The following is a 19,956-nucleotide window of genomic DNA, read 5'->3' on the forward strand; positions in this document are numbered from 1 at the left end:
TGAAGACCTTTCATATGATACCCCACTTGATATAGTTATCTTACTTAGAAAATTGAAAATACTAATTATTAGTTTGTTACCACAATTTAATTTTTTTTTTGTGTGATGTAACCACAAATTCACGGTTTTCAGATTTTTCCCCAAATGTCAGCTATTTTATTTGTCTAGATATTTTGCAAATGCTGTGTACACATTTTATAGATACATTTATCAGCCTGTGTTTGTTTATAAGTGTCGTAGTTTGTGTTAAATTAATGTATTGTGTGTGTTCCTAATAAATAAAATAAAATAAATAAAGAAATTTACGATAGAAAAAAAAAAAGACGTACCGTACCTACCTGCCAAATTTCATGATTCTAGGTCAACGGGAAGTACCTACCCTATAGGTTTCTTGACAGATAGACAACGGAGTGATTCTATAAAGGTTCCTTTTTCCTTTTGATGTACGGAACCTCTACAAATCACCTTTACAATATATTTTGGCAGGTGTTGCACTCGTCGGGGCGCACGTCGGGGCGGACCACCCCCGTCATGTCAAAGATGGACACAGTGCCCACTGAAACTGTCATCGATAAGGTAACAATATCCTCCTCAGCCTCAATAGCTCATCAGGTAAAGGAGTGGACTGAAAACCGAAAGGTTGACGGTTCAAACCCCGCCCGTTGCACTATTGTCGTACCTACTCCTAGCACAAGCTTTACGCTTAGTTGGAGGGGAAAGGGGATAATTAGTCATTTAACATGGCTAATATTCTTAAAAAAAAAAAAAAAAAAAAAAAATTACCCGACTACGGCAACGCCAAAAGGAAGGGTTATGATTTTGGCAGTCTATGAATGTATGTATAATAATAATGTATGTTTGTCTGTCAGGTGATAGCTCTATACCCGTACACGGCTCAGAACGCGGACGAGCTGAGTTTCGAGAAGGATGACATCATCGCCGTCACCGACCGCTCGCAGGACCCCGCCTGGTGGCAAGGTATGTATGTATGTTTGCCGTGAAAAGCTAGCAAACAAACAGACAGACAGACGCACATTCGCATTATTGAAACCTCCACGGCACTGGCGCCTCTTGTATCAAGCATCTTTTCCTCATAAAATAAAATAAAATAAAATAAATAAAAAAGCTTTATTTTTATCCCTTACTAATTTAATTTTACATTTTTTATCTATAGTTTAAACTAGATATTCTTATTTTTATTTTTCCCAACTTACTTAATATTTACACTAAACAATTTAAATAAACTAATCTCTACAATAAAAGTTTTATATTGCATCTTTTCCTCATAGTGAGATGAAAAGTTTTGTGTTTCGCACGGCTGCTTGCGCTCGAGTCTTTGAATTCCTCGCTACGCTCAGGATTCTATCTTTCAAACCTTCACCTTAGAATCCTTCGCTGGCTCGGAATTCAATACAAACTCTCGCGACAAAATAACAATTTTGCAACCTTGCATAATAAATAACTATTTTGGTTTTCAGGTGAACTTCGAGGGATGACCGGCCTCTTCCCGAGCAACTACGTCACTAAATTAGTCAACTAATCACTAAAATTAGTTTCACTAAACTAGTAATTTAGTAACTAAGAAAACAATATTATGATTATTCTATTGCAAGTAGAATTCACTCATAAAAACCATTGTAGTAGTTAGTAATTCATGAAATACCAAAAAAAACACTTAATTCATAATAAGAATAAATAAATAATAAAAAAACTGTTTGCCTACCTAACTCATATAATGAAAATAATTATAATAATCTGTCGCAAAAACATAGAACAGATTTTTTTATAGGTCCCGCAAATTGCTAAATTGCGCTGGAACCATGTCTCATTAACATCGAAATCACGTCATTTTGACGTCATTTGACGTATATTTAACTTCAGTCTGCGGCCATGCGCATTAGCATTTTGCGGGACTTATAAAGGTAATTTTTAAAAATGTCTTTGTATTTGTAATTTAAAGTGGTTGCCTAAAATATTAAAAATAAAAAAAATTCATGAATTTGGTATTTTGAACAAAAAATATTTGTTTACTAAAAAAAATTGCCTTTTCCGATAATTACGATAGTTGACGTCAAAAAAACTGAGGTATTCATTTGATGCGTATTTTTCTCGTATTAGTTGTATCTTTCTTAATTAATCAAAATAGTATTATTCTAATACTCGTTATCATTTTCAATAGAATAGAATAGAATAATGTTTATTCGAGGTATATAGGTGGTACATGGTGTAGGCAATATCGTCCTGTACAGCAGTGCAACACCTCGAACAGGTAGGCCACTCAGCTTGTGTTGAGACGTCGGGCCCCTCAGACACAAACCTCTAGAGCAAATATCTGAGGTACCAGATGCCCCAACGCTGATTTTCGGTATTTTATTTCAATTTTAATCTAATTTTTAACTATGTTTTAAAAATAATATTTTTTAATAAACAACATTCCAATTTTTTTCATAAATTAGGTATTTTAATTTAAGAAATGACATGCTCTTGTAATTTTTAATCTTTACCTACATATTTTGTTATTTTAAATTTGGCTTAATTTTTTGGATTCTAGCCTCAATGAGCCAGCCTTATTTATTTTGTAGAGTACAAAATGTTGCCAGCATATTTTAGTTAAATTGTTGTTAAAACCTGTAGTGTTTTAGCTTTAAAATATGTGGTAATTAATTATAATAATCGTGTATCAATGTTATTGTGATTTTAAAAATAAATGTTATCAAATCATTAAATTGACTTTTCTTTCGCTGGTCTCTCCTCAGCCAAAAAAATTTTTTTTTATTGCAAGATACAGTGCGACAAGGATCTCTTGGCACTTCAGCGACATTGACAGGGGGGCGCTGTTGGAAAACAAAGGCTTAGAATATTCAAAAAAAAACAAAGGGGATACTTGACGGCAATGTTAGTTCCGATTTTCGCCACGCGCCTAGATAGCCTTGTCGCACTGTAAAGCAGTTTATCAATAAATGCGCCGCGTTCCGGCTCTACTACAATTTGTTGGTGTGCTGTGCGCCTAAGGGAATTGGGAAGTCAAGTAAAACACATTAAACTTTTGCATTTTTTTATATTTTTTTCATTAATTTATCCAACATTATATAAATACGGTACTCTGGATTATTGCGACGTATTATAACAAAGTTGCCACCTTAAAAAAAATATAATACACTTAATTTAATTTTTTTTAACGTAGCAACATCGTATCGCAACAATTCGGAGTTGCCAACAACTAAAAACAATTTCGATTTCTTTTCCTTGATTCGAAATCAAAATGATACATTTTCTTGACAAATAATAAATGTAACAGACGGTTAAAATAGTGAATTAGGGCACGCGTGACTTAAATAGTCCATTATTGCACAGCATGTCAAATGCCGTGCAATAAAATACTGACTTGCGTAAGTCACCAGTATCATGTAACCAGAACGCCAGCAAAAACTTAGCGTTATTGTTATACTTCCTAAACACACCATCAGCTCGAAACTTCAGTCTAGTGCTGACGTCACTAAAATGGTGGCCACGCGCATTAGCAATTTGCGGAACTTATACCGTCCAAAAATGATTTACGTGATGTTAAAACTTAAGCGACGATATCACTTTATAGCTCGTGTGATTGGTCTAACGCTAAACGCTTACACGTGACTTAAGTAGTACATTTTAATTTTCATACTGAGCAAAAAACTACTATTGCATGGCGTGACTTAGCGCTCAGCGTAGTGAGGTCGTGCTATACAATTTCGCACGGTGTCAAACGTACTTACTACTTAAGTCACGTCATAAGCGTCATAAAGTCAGATTTATGTCACGTGGTGCTGTAAAATTGATTTAATTCTAGGACTACTAATGTCTTTTGGTTTTTTTGGAAGTTTTAACAATAAATTTGCTTGATTCATACATTTCGTGATGTTCAATATCATGTTGATTTTTAAAAAGTTTTGAATTCAAATTTAACTTGCCAACTAAAAGTTATCTCTGTGCTAAGTTTTATCAAAATCGGTTCAGCAGTTTAGCCGTGCAAGGTATCAAACAGAGAGAAAGACTTTCTATTAATCATAGGCTCTGGTCTAGAAAAAAATCTTTAATACAGTGCAATATTTTTGAGAACTCACTCGCCATATTTGCTCTATGTGTCAACTGTCATTTCAAAAGTACAGCTGCGCGATTGCGGTAGAATGACAGCTACAATGTCACGGAAGTACCCTACAGGTTTTCTTGACAGACAAAAAACAAAGTGATCCTATAAGGTTTCCTTTTTAACCGACTTAAAAAAAAGGAGGAGGTTCTCAATTCGACTGTATGTTTTTATTTTTATTTTTTGTATGTTTGTTATGCGAAATATGGCGAGTGAGTTCTCAGAAGGTATGCACTATAATATGTCTGGTTTTCGGCAACTGTCTGCCAAACCCTAGGACAGTGTATTTATTGGTGCCTTGAGGAGTTAGCTGCGCTGTCTCTGTTGTGGTCTCTCCAATGTCTTTCCACGAATTTCCTTATGTAGTTGTAGGGCTTTGACTCCTGCTCGCCTATTACGTTTTCCACCTGAAAAAAAAAAGATATTTAGGATGGTAAATCTTCCAGTAGTATTTTTAGCGGTCCGTACCTCGAAATCCTTAAAGACTTTGTTGTCTGTCTGTCAAGAAACCTGTAGGGTACTTCCCGTTGACCTGGCGGGAAGGTAGGTCTTATAGCAGACATCCGGGGAAAACCTGAGAAGTTGTGGTTACATCGCACAAAAAAAAAAAAATTGTGGTCATGATCTAATAAATTAGTATTTTCAATTTTCTAAGTAAGATAACTATATCAAGTGAGGTATCATATGAAAGGTCTTCACCTGTGCATTCTAAAACAGATTTTTATTTATTTTTATGCATCATAGTTTTTGAATAATCGTGCAAAATGTCGAAAAAATACGACTGTAGCACGGAAACTTCGCTGCGCCAGCCTGACTCGCTCTTAGCCGGTTTTTTAATGATGTAACCCCAAATTCATGGTTTACAGATTTTTTTCTTGTCCTATTAAACCTACCTATCTGCCAAATTTCATTATTCTAGGTCAATAAGAAGTACCTACCCTATATGTTTTCTTGCCAGACACAACGAGAAGACCCAAGCAGATATCAGTTACCTTATAAGGAGGAGTGATTGTGACTTCATTGTACACTCGGATGCTCTGCCCGGCCCAGGACACGTCGTCTATGACGCGAGCAATCGCCAGGAACAGTCTCTGACCTTCAGGGTCTAAGCATGCTGACAGTGCTGATACCTGAAAGTAGGGAAAAACTTTTAATATCAGACGTAGATACATTTTTAGAGTTCCATAGCTCAAAAAGAAAAAAGTAACTTTTATAGGTTCACTTTGTCGTCTGTCTGTTTGTCTGCTGTGTCCGTCAAGACCTGTCAAGAGAATTTAAACTTATACTTCCTATTGACCTAGAATAATGAAATTTGGTTAGTAACAATGTATTATAGCACAAGTAAAGGGAAAAATATGAAACCGTTTTGTGGTTACATCACAAAAATACGATATTAAAATGTTATTTCCTGCCTTGAAAAATTTAGAGGTGCATACCTAGGATCAAACCCCTGATCTTCGTGATCAAAGGGTGACATCCCAACTACTAGGCTATCACCACTTACCACCACTTTTGTAGCTTAGCAGCCATTAGTAAATCAATTAACCTATATAGAGAATCCATGAGCTCAACAAATATTGCATCATGCTTTTATAGGAACTTAAGCATTTTTGATTTGCATAACATTGTTCTAACAGTGTGTAAGGAACATGAATAGAGAAAATCAAAGGTGTTATAAAATTTTTATTAAGTCTTGGGCTACCTAAACCTATCAAGTATCTATTGACCAGATATAACAGCTACATAGAATTTTGGGTTTTATGTGTACTGTGTATGTCACTAAGTAGATGTTTTAAGACAAAAGTAAGGGTACTTACCAATCTACGCTTATTTTCTATTGAGTTTCTAACCCGTGTATTCAATCTATGAAGGTTCAACGATGGAGGAGGTTCCGGTACCGATGTCACCTCCTTCTTTATCTGCACGTCGCTTACGAGCGATAGGTTTATGATATTCACGTCGTGGCGCTTAGGAATACCACTGGAAGATGGACATTTGAGGATCAGCATTTTTGTTTGCGGGTCGAATGCCAACACTTCCCCTTCGATGTCTTCATTGTAACAAGTCCTCGTAGCAACTATACTGCCGATGGAAAAACAGTCTGAGACTGTAGACATCGTTGTTATGATATAAATTTATAAAATGGTCACGTTTTTGTGGTTAAAAATTTGCCACAGTTGTTTTGTTAGAAAACGTAAAGTGACAAGTCCGCCATGAAATTGTGACAGCGCGAATCGCAGGACGCAGATTGGCGGAACCAGTGTTGCCACTTACTATTTTGGTTTTGCCCTCGTTTCCGTGGGAATTCACCCTAAAATACCTTAAAAATTGTATGAAATATCCTGATTTAGGGTGCATACATCGACATAAGAGGTAATAATTAAACTTTGGGTGCATGGCATAAGTTGACGTTAATTTTTATATGACAACTCATTTCGCGTTTTAAATACCTATCATTTCACGATCCTAAATCTTCTGACAGAATAAATAATTTGCTTTTCATTTCTAAAAAATTTAATACCTTTCAGTGTCACAAAAATACCAAGCTAAGGTTTCAATACTTATGAAAACACGCTATAATTTCAGAAAACAATTTTCTATTTTTGAGCCTATCCCCTTAGATAAATCTACTACGATACTACATTAAGTTTGATTACACCCCAAATTATTTTAAATCTCTGTTAACAAAAAAATGCCGATATTTCTACCTAAATTAGTTAGTTAACATTCACCGTAAAATAGGGCGAAATCCCTAAAGTGGAAACACTGAGCGGAACACAGATTGAAATGACAAAAAGCGTTTTGTTTTTGCATCGATTTGCGTTTAAGCTAAACTGATTCTTAATGCTTTTCAGAGTGCCAAATCAGCACAATGTAATCTCAATATCTTTAAGGCTCGTTGAGACCGACAAAACGTCACACAGGTATGAGTGGCAGAGACAACGCTCTACAAAGCGGATATCTCATTCTAAAGGTCGATGCTTTCTTGCCGGCTACTATAAATAAAACAATTCATGACAATGTGTACTCATTTATTCAAGCACTTATCCACTATACTAGCCGATTATTATGAACGAACAAAATTCTAATAGTAGTTACCTATACAATGATAAAAATGAGATAATTTAAATTAATAAATTAAAGTTAAGGTAGGCGTACACTGTTGACTTCCACTATTTAGGTACCTATATGTAGTAGAATTAATTTCCCAAAATATTACCTATCAGGATCGGCAGCTCGATTGCGGGAAAACTGCATCAATCATTATTACAATTGCAATCGTTGTGATTGGCTGAATGTATTCTTGTTGCTGTTGCAACATTGTATTGTTATATATTGTAGCCAATAGTGAGCGAGCGTCATCCAATCAGAGGTGATTGTGATCGAAACATTGTAGCTGTCATTCTACTGCAATCGAGCAGCCGGATTCTTAAGCTGCGGAATACTGAAATGCTACTCAGTGCCACACACTTTTCGTTTTTCGACATTTGCTATACGTTCTTTTCTCCCTAGAAACCTTCTGATATTCATATTAATTTAGGGTCCTTGAATATCGTTCCCGCAGAAATTACTCTATTTTTATGTTAAAAAAATTAAAAATTTTGTCGTTTACGAATTGTGACGTCATTATTCACCTTCCGTACAGCATGACGTCATGTTAAAAATAAATAAAAATCATGATTCTTTAAATTATTCTGTATAATAATGAATTCTAGCCCCGTAAACTATATGTATTCAAAAAATCACGCTATTTTTACTGCAGTCTAAGACCCTATTATGCCAAGAAGTAATTTGAAAAAATCTAGAATAAGTGTTTAACTTTGAATTTTACGAGAAACAGAGTCATATTGCTGAAGGTTCATTCATTTGAAACACATAGTAACTTTTGAGATGCTTTTCAGTATTCAGGTTTTGTTATTATTATATTTTGAATACACAGTGCACGCACTAAATAGCTTTGTCTGGCGGAATCGCTTTTAACATATATTTTAACATATAATATTTTCATTCATTAAAATAATATATCTATTATATAATATGTAATATTATATTATTATTATATTATGTATTTTGTTTTACGCCGCGTTAAGACTGGTTCCTAAACAAAGATATGGATTTTATTTCATATTTATTAGACCTAACACACAAACTAGTTTTAGAAATTTTCGCTCTCCAGTCTGCGTGCGGCTTTACAATAAAGAAATTAATTATTATACTATCCATATTATTTTATAGTTACTATATTTTAGATTTTTTACTCTTTAAAAGACTGCTTAAACTTAATAAAGATATATATTATACAATATTATAGTTTTAGAGGAACATATACAACTATTTAAAAAAAAGGAAAATGTAGATAATAAATAGATGCGGAAGCGTGTTTTTTTTTCAGTTTAAAAAGTCAGAAAAGTAATAGATAGCCAAATGTGAGTTGAAATTTAAAAATACTATTGTATATTTTCTTCTAAAACTCTTAGAAATATTAAAAACATGAACTTAACTGTATTTCAAATTACTTAAGACTAGGAGTAAAAAAATAATTATAACCTTTTTTTTTATATTTGTTGATAATTTTTTGACGCAAAAACCAATAAAGGAAAAATAATATTCATGTAAGCATATATTATGTCTTTATATTTTATACAAATTTGACAATATAAATAAAAATAAAAATTTAAGTTTTTTGAATTGGTTTTATAACTTTTAATGAATCAAAAAAAACATCAACAAATAAAATTAAAAATAGCATGAAGGTATTTTTATAGTAAGAAAATACAAAATATCACTAATTAGGTAGGTATTTAAAAATCCGTTTTTTTTAGTTTTTTCCTTAGTTTTTACTTTACGAAACGTACCAAATAACAGTCTGAATGTCAGAAATAAGGCTTGGGAAGACAGTGCGCGACGAAAACTTAGAACGGTATATAATAGGTATAATGCATAATGGTATGTGTCAACTGTCATGTCAAAAGTACGCTTTAAGTCCTTAATCTAAGGTTAACCCATCGAGATTATAAACAGCTGGAGACGCCATACCTTCGAAAACAGGTATGCACCTACCTACAGAAATAGGTATGCACCCTGGTAGGTGGGTATGTATGAATATTCCATTCTCCATATTTATATTCCTATCTCTATAGTTGTTGTTTCTTGCTTAGTGGCTTTTGGTAGTGCCACCACGGCACAATTTACTTCGCCAATATCGCGTAGATTGAAGAAAACACGAAGGAGGTTGCTCGGTTTCAGAATTCTACTATTGAATTTTCCAAACCAAAATTTTTTTCTCTATAGTTAAACCGTACTTTTGACATGACAGTTGACATAGAGTAAGAGCATGTTCTAATGCATTATACATGTGTATCACAGTCACAATGCGTTCGCGTTTTGTCTTACCAGGCCTTTAAAATTCAATTTCTACCAAAAAGGAATAAAACTACGTACTAACTATGGGTTTCAGATGCGAAGGCCATTGACTTTCGCCATTTTAAAATGTAATGTCAAACTTACAATTTGAATTATTATCGCAGAGAAGTTGATATAAGGCTCTCTCTTTCTCTCTGTTAATGCCATACAAATAACAAAGACCAAAGTCAGTGGGCATCAATCATCATCCCGCGTAACAATTTCTATTAATACGTAAAGTAATAATAGATTTCTGTGTTAATGGTAAAAGGGCTAACGTCGACTAAACATGGGAGTAAACCCGGTTGTGAGACAAGTATATTTTTTATAATGAAATGGAAATAAATCTATTAAGGTCTTCATATTTGAAACGCATAGTAAGTTTTCATTTATAAATACTTCTACGACAAAACTACCAAATTCTACTAAAATGCCCGTAATACTACCAACTTTTTGGTAGAAATCAAATTTACAATCCTTACCATACTTAATACAAAACTCCGGTCGTAAATAAAATAATGGCTTAGTGGAATTTTTCCAGTCCAAATCATTTCCAAAATTTTACAAAAAAAAAAACTCAAATTCTAGTTTTAACCATAGAGTTTACTACCGTACTAGAATAGACACTGTATTTTGTCTTCGATCAAACGGCTGAAATTAATATACATCTCTACATAGTATAAAATTAAGTCGCTTTCCGCTGTCTGTCTGTATGTATGTATGAACGCGTAGATCTTATAAACTACGCAACGGATTTTAATGCGGTTTTTACCAACAGATAGAGTGATTCAAGAGGAAGATTTATAGCTCACATATAGATTTACATTCTCAAAAAATTAGAGATTCCTAGAGAAATTGAAATAATGTGAATTAGGTCGGAAAAAATCCTCTCATTTGAGTTTTCAAGGCAATGACACCTCAATGACACCACATTAGTATCTACATTGCACCCAGGCGAAGCCGGGACGGGTCGCTAGTACTATCTAGTTGTAATATGCCGTTAGACGTTGGGGACCCAAGGTGCTAGAATGGCGACCTCGCACCGGAAAGCGCAGCGTTAGAAGACCCCCCACTAGCTAGACGGACGACGTCAAGCGAGTCTGCGGGAGCCGCTGGATGGTGGCGGCGCAAGACCGTGGCGTGGGGAAGTCCCTACAAGAAACCTATGTCCAGCAGTGGACGTCTATCGGATGATGATGATGACAATGAAACAAGTTATAGCAATGTTATTTTTCAAAAATTGCACGGCCTTTTTTGACAAATTACTCAGCCAACAAAAAAAAATTTACCGCTATCTAAACATTAATCTAGTGTTAGGAGTGAGATAAATATTTATCTCCGCTATAATCAGATGCCACTTTGAATTTTTCTGCATTGTCTATTCTAGTACCTTTCTAGATCTATATCAATGATACCAACATAAAAAAATTCAAACAAACATTTCTTTATGTTGTTTTAATTTGAACAAAACAAAAAAACAATATTTATTGTTTTAATTTAAAATCCCCATACTTTATAAACTCGACTCGATACATACTATATAAGCGATCACCTTTATTTGCCATAGAGTTAGAAATCTAACAGTATTACCACTATTTTAAGTTACGTACGTACCTGCGCAGAAATCTTGTTTTTGAATGGCGCGAAAATATCTCAGCCAATCACAGCGCGTGTTCGTCCGCTATTGGTTGTTGCCTACGCGCCATGTTTTGTACGCGTGAATTATGAGCGAGATAGCACGAGTCCCTGTTGTTCTTGTGTTTAAGATCTTAACGTCAAGCAATAAGGTCTGTATTTCATTGGGGTACATTCGGTTTCGGCGTTAGGTTACACTTTTCTATGCACACGAAATTTGCCGATACGACTTATAAAAGTGGTAGTACTGCACTCAAGTATTGTTAACTCTATACGCATTATAAAGGTGATCGCCCACTACCCTAGCTCTGCCTCAGTCTTAACTCTAGTTGAGGATGATGAGTCTGGGCGGAAGCATGCCCTTCTTACTGAGCCACACCCTGGAAATAAAAGAAAAACATGATTAAAAATTGTTCAAACATAAGAAAAAATTTGAAACAAGAAAATAGATGTTGAAACATGAGAAAAAATACTGAAACATGAGAAAAATGACGAAGCATCAGTATATGTAAATATATATCAGTAAATGTTGAAACATACATAAAAATCTTGAAACTTGCGTAAAAATATTAAAAACGTGAAAAAGATGTTGAAACATGAATATAAATGACAAGATATGCCCAAGCGAAGAAAATTTTTCACGGTTTTGGAACCAAATATATCACCTCTCAGATACTAATGAACGACCCGTTTGAAATCCAGACGTCACTGAGGTTGCATTGGTGCTAAAGCACCAATGAGTCGGTGCCATTTTATTTGTTCAATGGCCCTGTTCATACGAAGTAATATATATGTCAATGGAAACGTGAGTAAAAATGTTGGAACATAAGAAAAAAAAATGTTGAAAAATGAAAAAAATGTTGAAACATGAGAAAAAGTGTTGAGACATGAGAAAAAATATTGAAACATGGGGTAAAATGTTGGAATATGAAAAAAGTTGAAACAGAGAAAAATGTTGAAACATTAGAAAAAAACCAGCCAAGTGCGAGTCAGGCTCGCACACTGAGGGTTCCATACTACAGTCGTATTTTTTCGACATTTTGTACGATAATTCAAAAACTATGATGCATAAAAATAAATAAAAATCTGTTTTAGAATGCACAGGTGAAGCCCTTTCATATGATACCCCACTTGATATAGTCACTCACTTCGAAATTTGAAAATACTAATTATTAGTTCATGACCACAATTTAATTTTTTTTTTGTGTGATCTAACCCTAAATTCACGGTTTTCAGATTTTTCCCCAAATGTCAGCTATAAGATCTACCTACCTGCCAAATTTCATGATTCTCGGTCAACGGGTAGTACCCTGTAGGTTTCTTGACAGACAGACAGACAACAAAGTGATCCTATTAGGGTTCCGTTTTTCCTTTTGAGGAACCCTAAAAAAATGTTGAAACATGAGAAATAAACTTTTCATAACTCACCCGATGCCAGCTCCGAGCAGCAGGGAAACTATATTGGTCACCAGAACCGCAGCGATGGCGCCCCGACTGAACAGGCACGTGCGACGGACGGACAGGCAGTGGCTCTGAAAACGTAAATAATATATATATCCTATAAGCATATTATACAGTCGCAGACTATGTAAACGATAAAAAAGCTTGGATTTGACTCGCTCCAGCAATGCACGGGGCTGCAATGGCTTGTATAGTACGGTATAATAACATTGTAAATTGTAAAATTAAAATTAAAAAGAGCAACCGCCGAGTTTCTTGCTGGTTCTTCTCGGTAGGAACGGCATTCCAAACCAGTGGTAAATTAAAACTACCCGACGATTCGAAAGCGCTTGTTAAAAGTCTACTTGAATAAAAATATATTCTATTCTATTCTATTCGAAATTAATGTACATCGACCTTTAGAAGGAGATAGCAGATTTGTATAGCACTGTCTCGGTCGTTGAGACCGACAAAACGTCATATAGGTATGAGTGACAGAGACAACGCTCTACAAAGCCGAAACGTCATTCTAAAGGCCGATGTACATTACTTTCGGCCGCGTACTGTACAATTAATTACATACAGTACATATAAAATATCATCATCATCATCATTATCAACCAATAGACGTCCACTGCTGGACATAGGTCTCTTGTAGAGACTTCCACACGCCACAGTCTTGCGCCGCCGCCATCCAGCGGCTCCCTGCGACTCGTCTGATGTCGTCCGTCCACCTAGTGGGGGGTCTTCCAACACTGCGTTTTCGGTGCGAGGTCGCCATTCCAGCACCTTGGGACCCCAACGTCTATCGGTTGTACGAACTACGTGCCCTGCCCATTGCCAAATAAAATATACAATTTACTGTTTAACCGAAACAATTAAAAACTGACTATGACGAAACAGAAAGTATTTTAAAACCATTTGTAATGTCACTAATGACTAACCAATCACAAACGAACCTGTGTCCGCGACAGGTTTAGATGATGATCTAGATACAGTACGGAACCCTGTGTGCGCGTGTCTGACTCGCACTTGACCGGTTATTATGATAGTTAGTAAAGTAGTTTTATAAATTTGTGATAATAAAAAGAATACCTGGATGAGTTTGTTGTGGGCTCTTCTCAGACCTGGGCGCGTTTGGAACCCTCGTAGCTTTAGTTTTAAGTACGTATTAATTATCACCACTATATCATATCATCTTACTATAATAATCAGGAAGCGTAAAATTTTACCAATTCTGAATAAATAATTTGAGTTTGAGTTTATTTTGAACTAGCTTATGCTCGCGACTTCGTCCGCGTGGACTACACAAATTTCAGACCCCTATTTCACCCCCTTAGGGGTTGAATTTTCAAAAATCCTTTCTTAGCGGATGCTTACGTCATAATAGCTATCTGCTTGCCAAATTTCAGCCCGATCCGTCCACTAGTTTGAGCTGTGCGTTGATAGATCAGTCAGTCAGTCAGTCAGTCAGTCAGTCAGTCAGTCAGTCACCTTTTCCTTTTATATATTTAGATTGAAGATTGAAGATTGATAAATCATTTGACTTTGACTTTGACTGACCTGCTGCATGGCAGGCGCCAGCTGTTCCAGCACCTCGATGGAGGAGGTGGCGGAGGGGGGGCCCCGCGCGCTCTGCGGGTGCTTGAAGCGCCAGTCCCTGCAAATAACACAAATACAGGGTGTAACCAAAACGCTGGCAAAGAAAACAGGTGATAGTAATGATGATCAGTGATATGATACCACAAAAAAAAACATTTAAAAAATCCTATGATTTTATGAAAGTTTACGATATATTGCAAACTAGCTTATGCTCGCGACTTCGTCCCCGTGAACTACACAAATTTCATACCCCTATTTCACCACCTTGGGGGTTGAATTTTCAAATATGCTTTCTTAGCGGATGCTTACTGCATAATAGCTATTTGCATGCCAAATTTCAGCCCGATCCGTCCAGTAGCTGTGCGTTGATAGATCAGTCAGTCAGTCACCTTTTTCTTTTATATATTTAGATAAGCATCTGACTGACGCTAGAGGTCAACGAACGTTGCGTAAGTAGGCCACTCGGATTCAATGCCGCATCGTAGGCGGGGCATTGACTTAAATTTGAATTTGACCTCCTTTTTGGAAGTCGGATAAAAAGTAGATATGTATGGTATTGTATGAACTGTGAAATAATTGATTTCGACCAAACGGAGCATATAGCATGAATATTTTACTATAATACCTACAACTAACTGACTTAAAGTTTAAGTCAGTTAGTTGTATATAGTAAAAAACTAAAAAGTATGTAATAATAAGTAAATATAAATAATTAAAGTTAACTTAGCTATCGCATTAGGTTAGCCTGTAATGATAATTTTAAGTTGTCAAAAAAAAAATAAAAAAAAAAAAATCTGAAGAAGAAGAACATAACCTAAAAAGTTAATAAGTTAATGAGTGTGAACTCACTTTGGGGGCAGCTGGTCAGGTCGACTGCTCCATTCCCAGACCCAGTCGTTTGCGTCATCCTGGAATTTAATATAGAGGAGATGTGACCAACAACTTTTTGGGCTAGTTCCTCCTTCACCTTTCTACTATCGTACCGCAACAGCGGCGTCTTTACCTATGGTGCAGGGTGTGCGGCGCACACGGGCGCCGGGTCTAAGGGGACACCTCCAAAGATGCGTCGATGCCGGCGCTCTCAAAGACCCTGCGCTCGTGTTATGGCCGACGCCGTCATCATTTAAAATGGCACCATTTGCATCCGAATTTCCGTTTGAAAATATAACTGTTAGTATTCCATTTTGACCCTGCTTCTACTAGACTAGAGGGCGCCAGGGTACTGGTTGCACACGGGCGCCACAAGGGCTAGAGATGCCTCTGTACCGCAAGGCATCATCAAGGTCTGCACCAGTACAGTACGGGGCAGAAAACAATGTACATCGGCATTTAGAATGACATTTCGGCTTTGTAGAGCGTTGTCTATGTCACTCATACATATGTGACGTTTTGTTGGTCTCAACGACAGAGACAATGCTCTACAAAACCGCTACCTCTTTCTACAATTTCTGTCGCATACTGTACATAATTTATCTAATTCATCACGCCAACGTCGCCTCGGCCGACCACGCTGGCGTTGATGATTCTGGGGCGTCCAAAAAGAAGCAGATTTTGCCCATAACTCATCTGGCATACGGCACACATGACCTGTTACGTGGCCTAAAGAGGCACGAAATAGAAAATTGTGGAAGGATCGGAGGGAGGCCTTTGCCCAGACGTGGGACAGCACAGGCTGATTTAGATTAGATTAGATTAGACTGTACATAATCGAAATTCCTCGGACATGTACGAAGAGATTCGGCTCCTCATTTCTAATTTGAACCGTTACTACATAGAACGCCCTTCCAGCATCAGTTTTCCTCCTCCAATAAGAATGATCACTACTAGTAAATTCAACGATTTTTTATCAAACGTCAAACTTGTGTGATGTGACTTCATAAACGTTTCACGTAATTTGACGTACCTAACTTTTTAGTTAAATTGGTATTTTAAAACGGTAATAGCTTAAAACCAACACCGGACGTGGATTTTGCGAGTTTTGGAAGACTCTTTATTTAATAGTTCCTAAGATATAATTTATTTTTGACATGGTCATCACCCCAATTCTAATATGGGTACCTTCAAGTCAAGAGTGAATAGGCAGATGCCTAGGCAAGCGCGCTCCAACCTAGACCTTGGCGTATCTAAAGTTAGCCTAAACGAAATTAAAATGATTAGTATTCACCCTCCAGCAGTTGATGTAGACCCCCTTTAGCTCGTCTTCCGTGGAAGGTTCCAGGTTCGGACTGTTTGGAGGTGATTTGGGGCTGAAAAAAAAAGAAAAAAAGAATGTTTGTAAATGTCAAAATACAAAGTTATCCGCCTTTTCTAATTACGACAAAATTAAGCTAAGCTATTTTTTTAAAGCAAAAAATGTTTAAAACTATTTCTTAATAAAAAAACTACACTACAGTCGTATTTTTTCGACATTTTGCACGATAATTCAAAAACTATGATGCATAAAAATAAATAAAAATCTGTTTTAGAATGTACAGGTGAAGACCTTTCATAATTATGATACCCCACTTGATATAGTTATCTCACTTTGAATTTTAATTTTTTTTGTGATGTTACTACCACAAGTTCACGATTCTCGGATTTTTTCCTTTACTTGTGCATATAAAAATGCCATCATTACCTAGATTTTCCAATGAACTAGATTAGTCATTGCATACCAGAGGTGCGATTGTGTAAAAAATTACCATGGAAATGGTATTCATTTCATGGCGTAAACAGACGATTTCAGTTGTCAAACGACAATTTCGAATTGTGTAAGGTGTTCATGATTGTTTAGTCATTACATGGTTATGAGATTGGTTTTTAGACCATTGAGTGAATGATTTGATAAGATTTGACAGCTAATTTCGATTGTGTAACTATTTTGAGGCCATTGCTTATGTCAAATAATAACTGTGACTCGAGACCTATGACAATGGTCTTAATATAGGTCATAATATAGGTTTTAAATATAATTATCTAACTTTTTTAAGCCAATTCCTACTTCACCGCGGTAAATTTTGTACCTTTTTACTCGACTACGGCAAAGCCGAAGGCTCAACAGTGCACAAATTAACACAGCTCTTTATCAAAAAGTGTTTTAAACAAAAATTGACGTTATTATTGCAATAAAAGGTACTTAATAATTCATTGCATACCTAAGTACCTAGCTAAACTACAACTAGTGATAATAATTTAGTGATGCTAGATGCTAGAAAACCACTAGGTATCGACGCCTCTCAATCCGGCTGGTCACCCTGAGAGGTTAGACCAATAACCTTCAGTGTAAATACAGTTCATAGGTGTTTTGATTGACTAGGTAGGTACCGTATGTTAAATGGACACAGAAAACACCTGAAGGAGGCCTCACACCCTAGGGCCTAGGGTGTACTGCACAGCTAAACGGTATCTACCTAGGTATCTACTGGAAACAAATTAGCATTTAAGTAATTTGTTCACTGATTACCTTAGAAAAGAACTCGACTGATTACAGACAGATTGTTTTAAGTTTAAATTGGCTTAGGTATAATTATGTTGTAGGTACTTATGTATGTACCTACCTACTCAAATCTAATAGGTACCTGAGTTTTGTAGGTAATTAAATTTTTGTTTGTTTATTTAATGTAGTATTTTATGTTATGTAAAATAGCTTACTTTATTATAAACATTAAATGGTTTAATGGTATAAAATTTAACTCCTTACGCGCCATTTTAACTTTATGTGTCAAATTTCATGTCAAAGGTACCACACTTTGAGGTGAAAGTTGACTCATAGAGTTAAAATGGTGCGTGAGGAGTCATTTTGTATAGACTATACCTAACTACCTACTTAAAACATCATCATGATCAACTCATAGCCGGCTCACCACGGAGCACAGGTTTCCTCTCAGTATGAGAAGAGTCTGGCCATAGTCCACTACGCTGGCCAACTGCGGATTGGCAGACACAACCTTACATACCTACATTTTTATTATTAAAAGAACCTACTTCCTTGGATACAATATCAATAATATAAGTTAGTAAAAATGAATTGTTTATTTGCATTCTACACTACACTAGACAAGTACCTACATAAGAATGAATATTATTTACAACTTTTAATTTGATCATTTATTCAACAATTTAATTTACCTTGGTTTCCATATTCCAGTCAAAAAGAATGAAAATAGCTACTTACATCTTTTATTATTTAATAGAATGTTATAAGGACCTACCCAACTATCTACTATCATTTAAGAAAAAACATTGTCAAAGACTAAAATTCTAGAATGTTATACTTAAAGGAAAGTAGCTACCTAATAGGTACTTATATTTTTTATATAGAAATACTGAAGATAAAATAAACGAGAAAAAGAAGTATGCATTATTACTACATATAATAGCAAAAATATACTTACTAATAAGTAAAAGTAGGTAGGTACATTTATGTTAAAATATTTAGGAAATAGTAATGTAACAGGTTTCAAGGGCAATGTTATTAAGTACCTACCAATAATAATGATAAAGCATTTTTTATTTATGTTATTAATGAATGTACTGTACTAGTTATACCTATCTACTACCTAGGTAGGTAGGAACGATACCTAGGTACTTATTAAAACTCTATTAAGTATTTTTAAGTTCAGTAAATAAAGGGCTTTAATATTATTATTATTACGGCAAAGCAAAAAGGTAAGGATATGATTTTAGCAGTCTTTGTACCTAGATGTTTGTATTTAAGTACTTATGTTCCTAAACTACTGAGCCGATTTTGATAAATGTGGTCTCAATCGATTCGTTAGTACAATATTAAGTAGGTACCTATGCAATTAATTCTGTTTATTTGGCCATGCCAGTTTAATCAGTTAGGTAGGAACCTAGTTACAGTTTTATTTAATTAATTGCTATGTTTTAGTAAGTAAGTTTTCTGTTTCATCATAGGTTTAAACCGTGTAAATATTTGGTGAGTGTTTTTTGCAATTAAATCTATTCATTTCATACATTGGAGAGAGTTTTACTTAGTTGATTAGACCCCAGGGTAGCTATATTTAGGTACCTATCTACTTACCTATTTCTTAAGAGTAGGTACCTAGCTGTTTAACTTTTTACTTTATCTTGTTAAGTACCTACCTAATTGTAATTGTGAAAATAGCTCACCCATACATGCTGAGAATGGGAATGAGGAGTTCCCAGCTGCCGAAAGCCCCTGCCACATCCCAGAAGGGGAATTTGTGGACAATTACAGGCTATCTTTGCCACTGTTCCAGCAACTTGTCGACGAACTCACACCCATACTTGCAGTCAAGGCAGAGATCTACACGTATCTCTACAGAGTTCAAAGTATTGGTCTTATTATAAATACTATCTGTCCCGGCTGTACTAACTAAACGCTAAAATATTGGTCTTATATTATAGTAGGTAGGTACGTATTGATGAAAATAAGAAAAATTAGGATAGAATAGTCATGTCTGCCAAGAAAACCTAAGTATAGGGTACTTCCCGTTGACCTAAAATCATGAAATTTGGCAGGTAGGTAGGTCTTATACTACAAGTAAAGGAAAAAATCCAGAAACCATGAAATTTGTGGTTATGATTCTAGGTCAACGGGAAGTACCCTGTAGGTTTTGATTCCCTTTTCTTGATAGACACAACAGACATACAATGAAGTGATCCTGTAAGGGTTCCTTTTTAAGGTTCTGTACCTCAAAAGGAAAAACGGAATCCTTATAGGATTACTTTGTTGTCTGTCTGTCAAGAAACTTACAGGGTACTTCCCGTTGACCTAGAATCATAAAATT

The 19,956-nt window shown here is 35.5% G+C and overlaps 4 protein-coding genes across 9 annotated transcripts in view; 1 reads left to right on the forward strand and 3 right to left on the reverse strand.

The window, feature by feature from the left end:
• Positions 1-1,833, forward strand: part of Dap160 (dynamin associated protein 160) — a 34,029-nt gene extending 32,196 nt beyond the window's left edge. For all 5 annotated transcript variants that reach the window (XM_069508165.1, XM_069508164.1, XM_069508166.1 and 2 more), the window contains 3 exons: positions 487-576; positions 870-978; positions 1,479-1,833. In XM_069508165.1, coding sequence (XP_069364266.1) covers positions 487-576; positions 870-978; positions 1,479-1,540 — 261 coding nt within the window. In that variant the 3' untranslated portion in view covers positions 1,541-1,833. The remainder of the gene's footprint in view (positions 1-486; positions 577-869; positions 979-1,478) is intronic.
• LOC138404429 (uncharacterized) overlaps positions 1-19,956 on the reverse strand; it is a 223,631-nt gene that overhangs the window by 183,798 nt on the left and 19,877 nt on the right. The window lies entirely within an intron of this gene.
• Lsm12a (LSM12 homolog a) lies at positions 3,039-6,356 on the reverse strand. Its single transcript, XM_034982845.2, has 3 exons — positions 5,941-6,356; positions 5,116-5,253; positions 3,039-4,530 (listed from the first exon to the last, which is right to left on the reverse strand). The coding sequence occupies exons 1-3, from the start codon at positions 6,238-6,240 to the stop codon at positions 4,411-4,413; spliced, it is 558 nt and encodes a 185-aa protein (XP_034838736.1). The 5' UTR covers positions 6,241-6,356; the 3' UTR covers positions 3,039-4,410.
• Positions 7,139-19,956, reverse strand: part of BNIP3 (BCL2 interacting protein 3) — a 38,338-nt gene continuing 25,520 nt past the window's right edge. For both annotated transcript variants that reach the window (XM_034982843.2, XM_034982844.2), the window contains exons 3-7: positions 16,368-16,449; positions 15,053-15,111; positions 14,165-14,261; positions 12,590-12,693; positions 7,139-11,541 (exon numbers count right to left, since the gene is read on the reverse strand). In XM_034982843.2, coding sequence (XP_034838734.1) covers positions 11,487-11,541; positions 12,590-12,693; positions 14,165-14,261; positions 15,053-15,111; positions 16,368-16,449 — 397 coding nt within the window. In that variant the 3' untranslated portion in view covers positions 7,139-11,486. The remainder of the gene's footprint in view (positions 11,542-12,589; positions 12,694-14,164; positions 14,262-15,052; positions 15,112-16,367; positions 16,450-19,956) is intronic.

This window comes from Maniola hyperantus, chromosome 28 (assembly GCF_902806685.2).
Source record: "Maniola hyperantus chromosome 28, iAphHyp1.2, whole genome shotgun sequence".
NCBI classification, from domain to species: domain Eukaryota; kingdom Metazoa; phylum Arthropoda; class Insecta; order Lepidoptera; family Nymphalidae; genus Maniola; species Maniola hyperantus.

Bases quoted from the DNA above. Each gene is read 5' to 3' on its own strand.
- Lsm12a (XM_034982845.2), bottom strand. From the start codon at position 6,240: ATGTCTACAGTCTCAGACTGTTTTTCCATCGGCAGTATAGTTGCTACG. The intron at 5,254-5,940 runs GTAAGTACCCTT...CCCTACTTTCAG, and splicing joins TAGAAAATAAGCGTAGATTG to GTATCAGCACTGTCAGCATG. The intron at 4,531-5,115 runs GTAACTGATATC...TTTTTTTTTCAG, and splicing joins CAATCACTCCTCCTTATAAG to GTGGAAAACGTAATAGGCGA.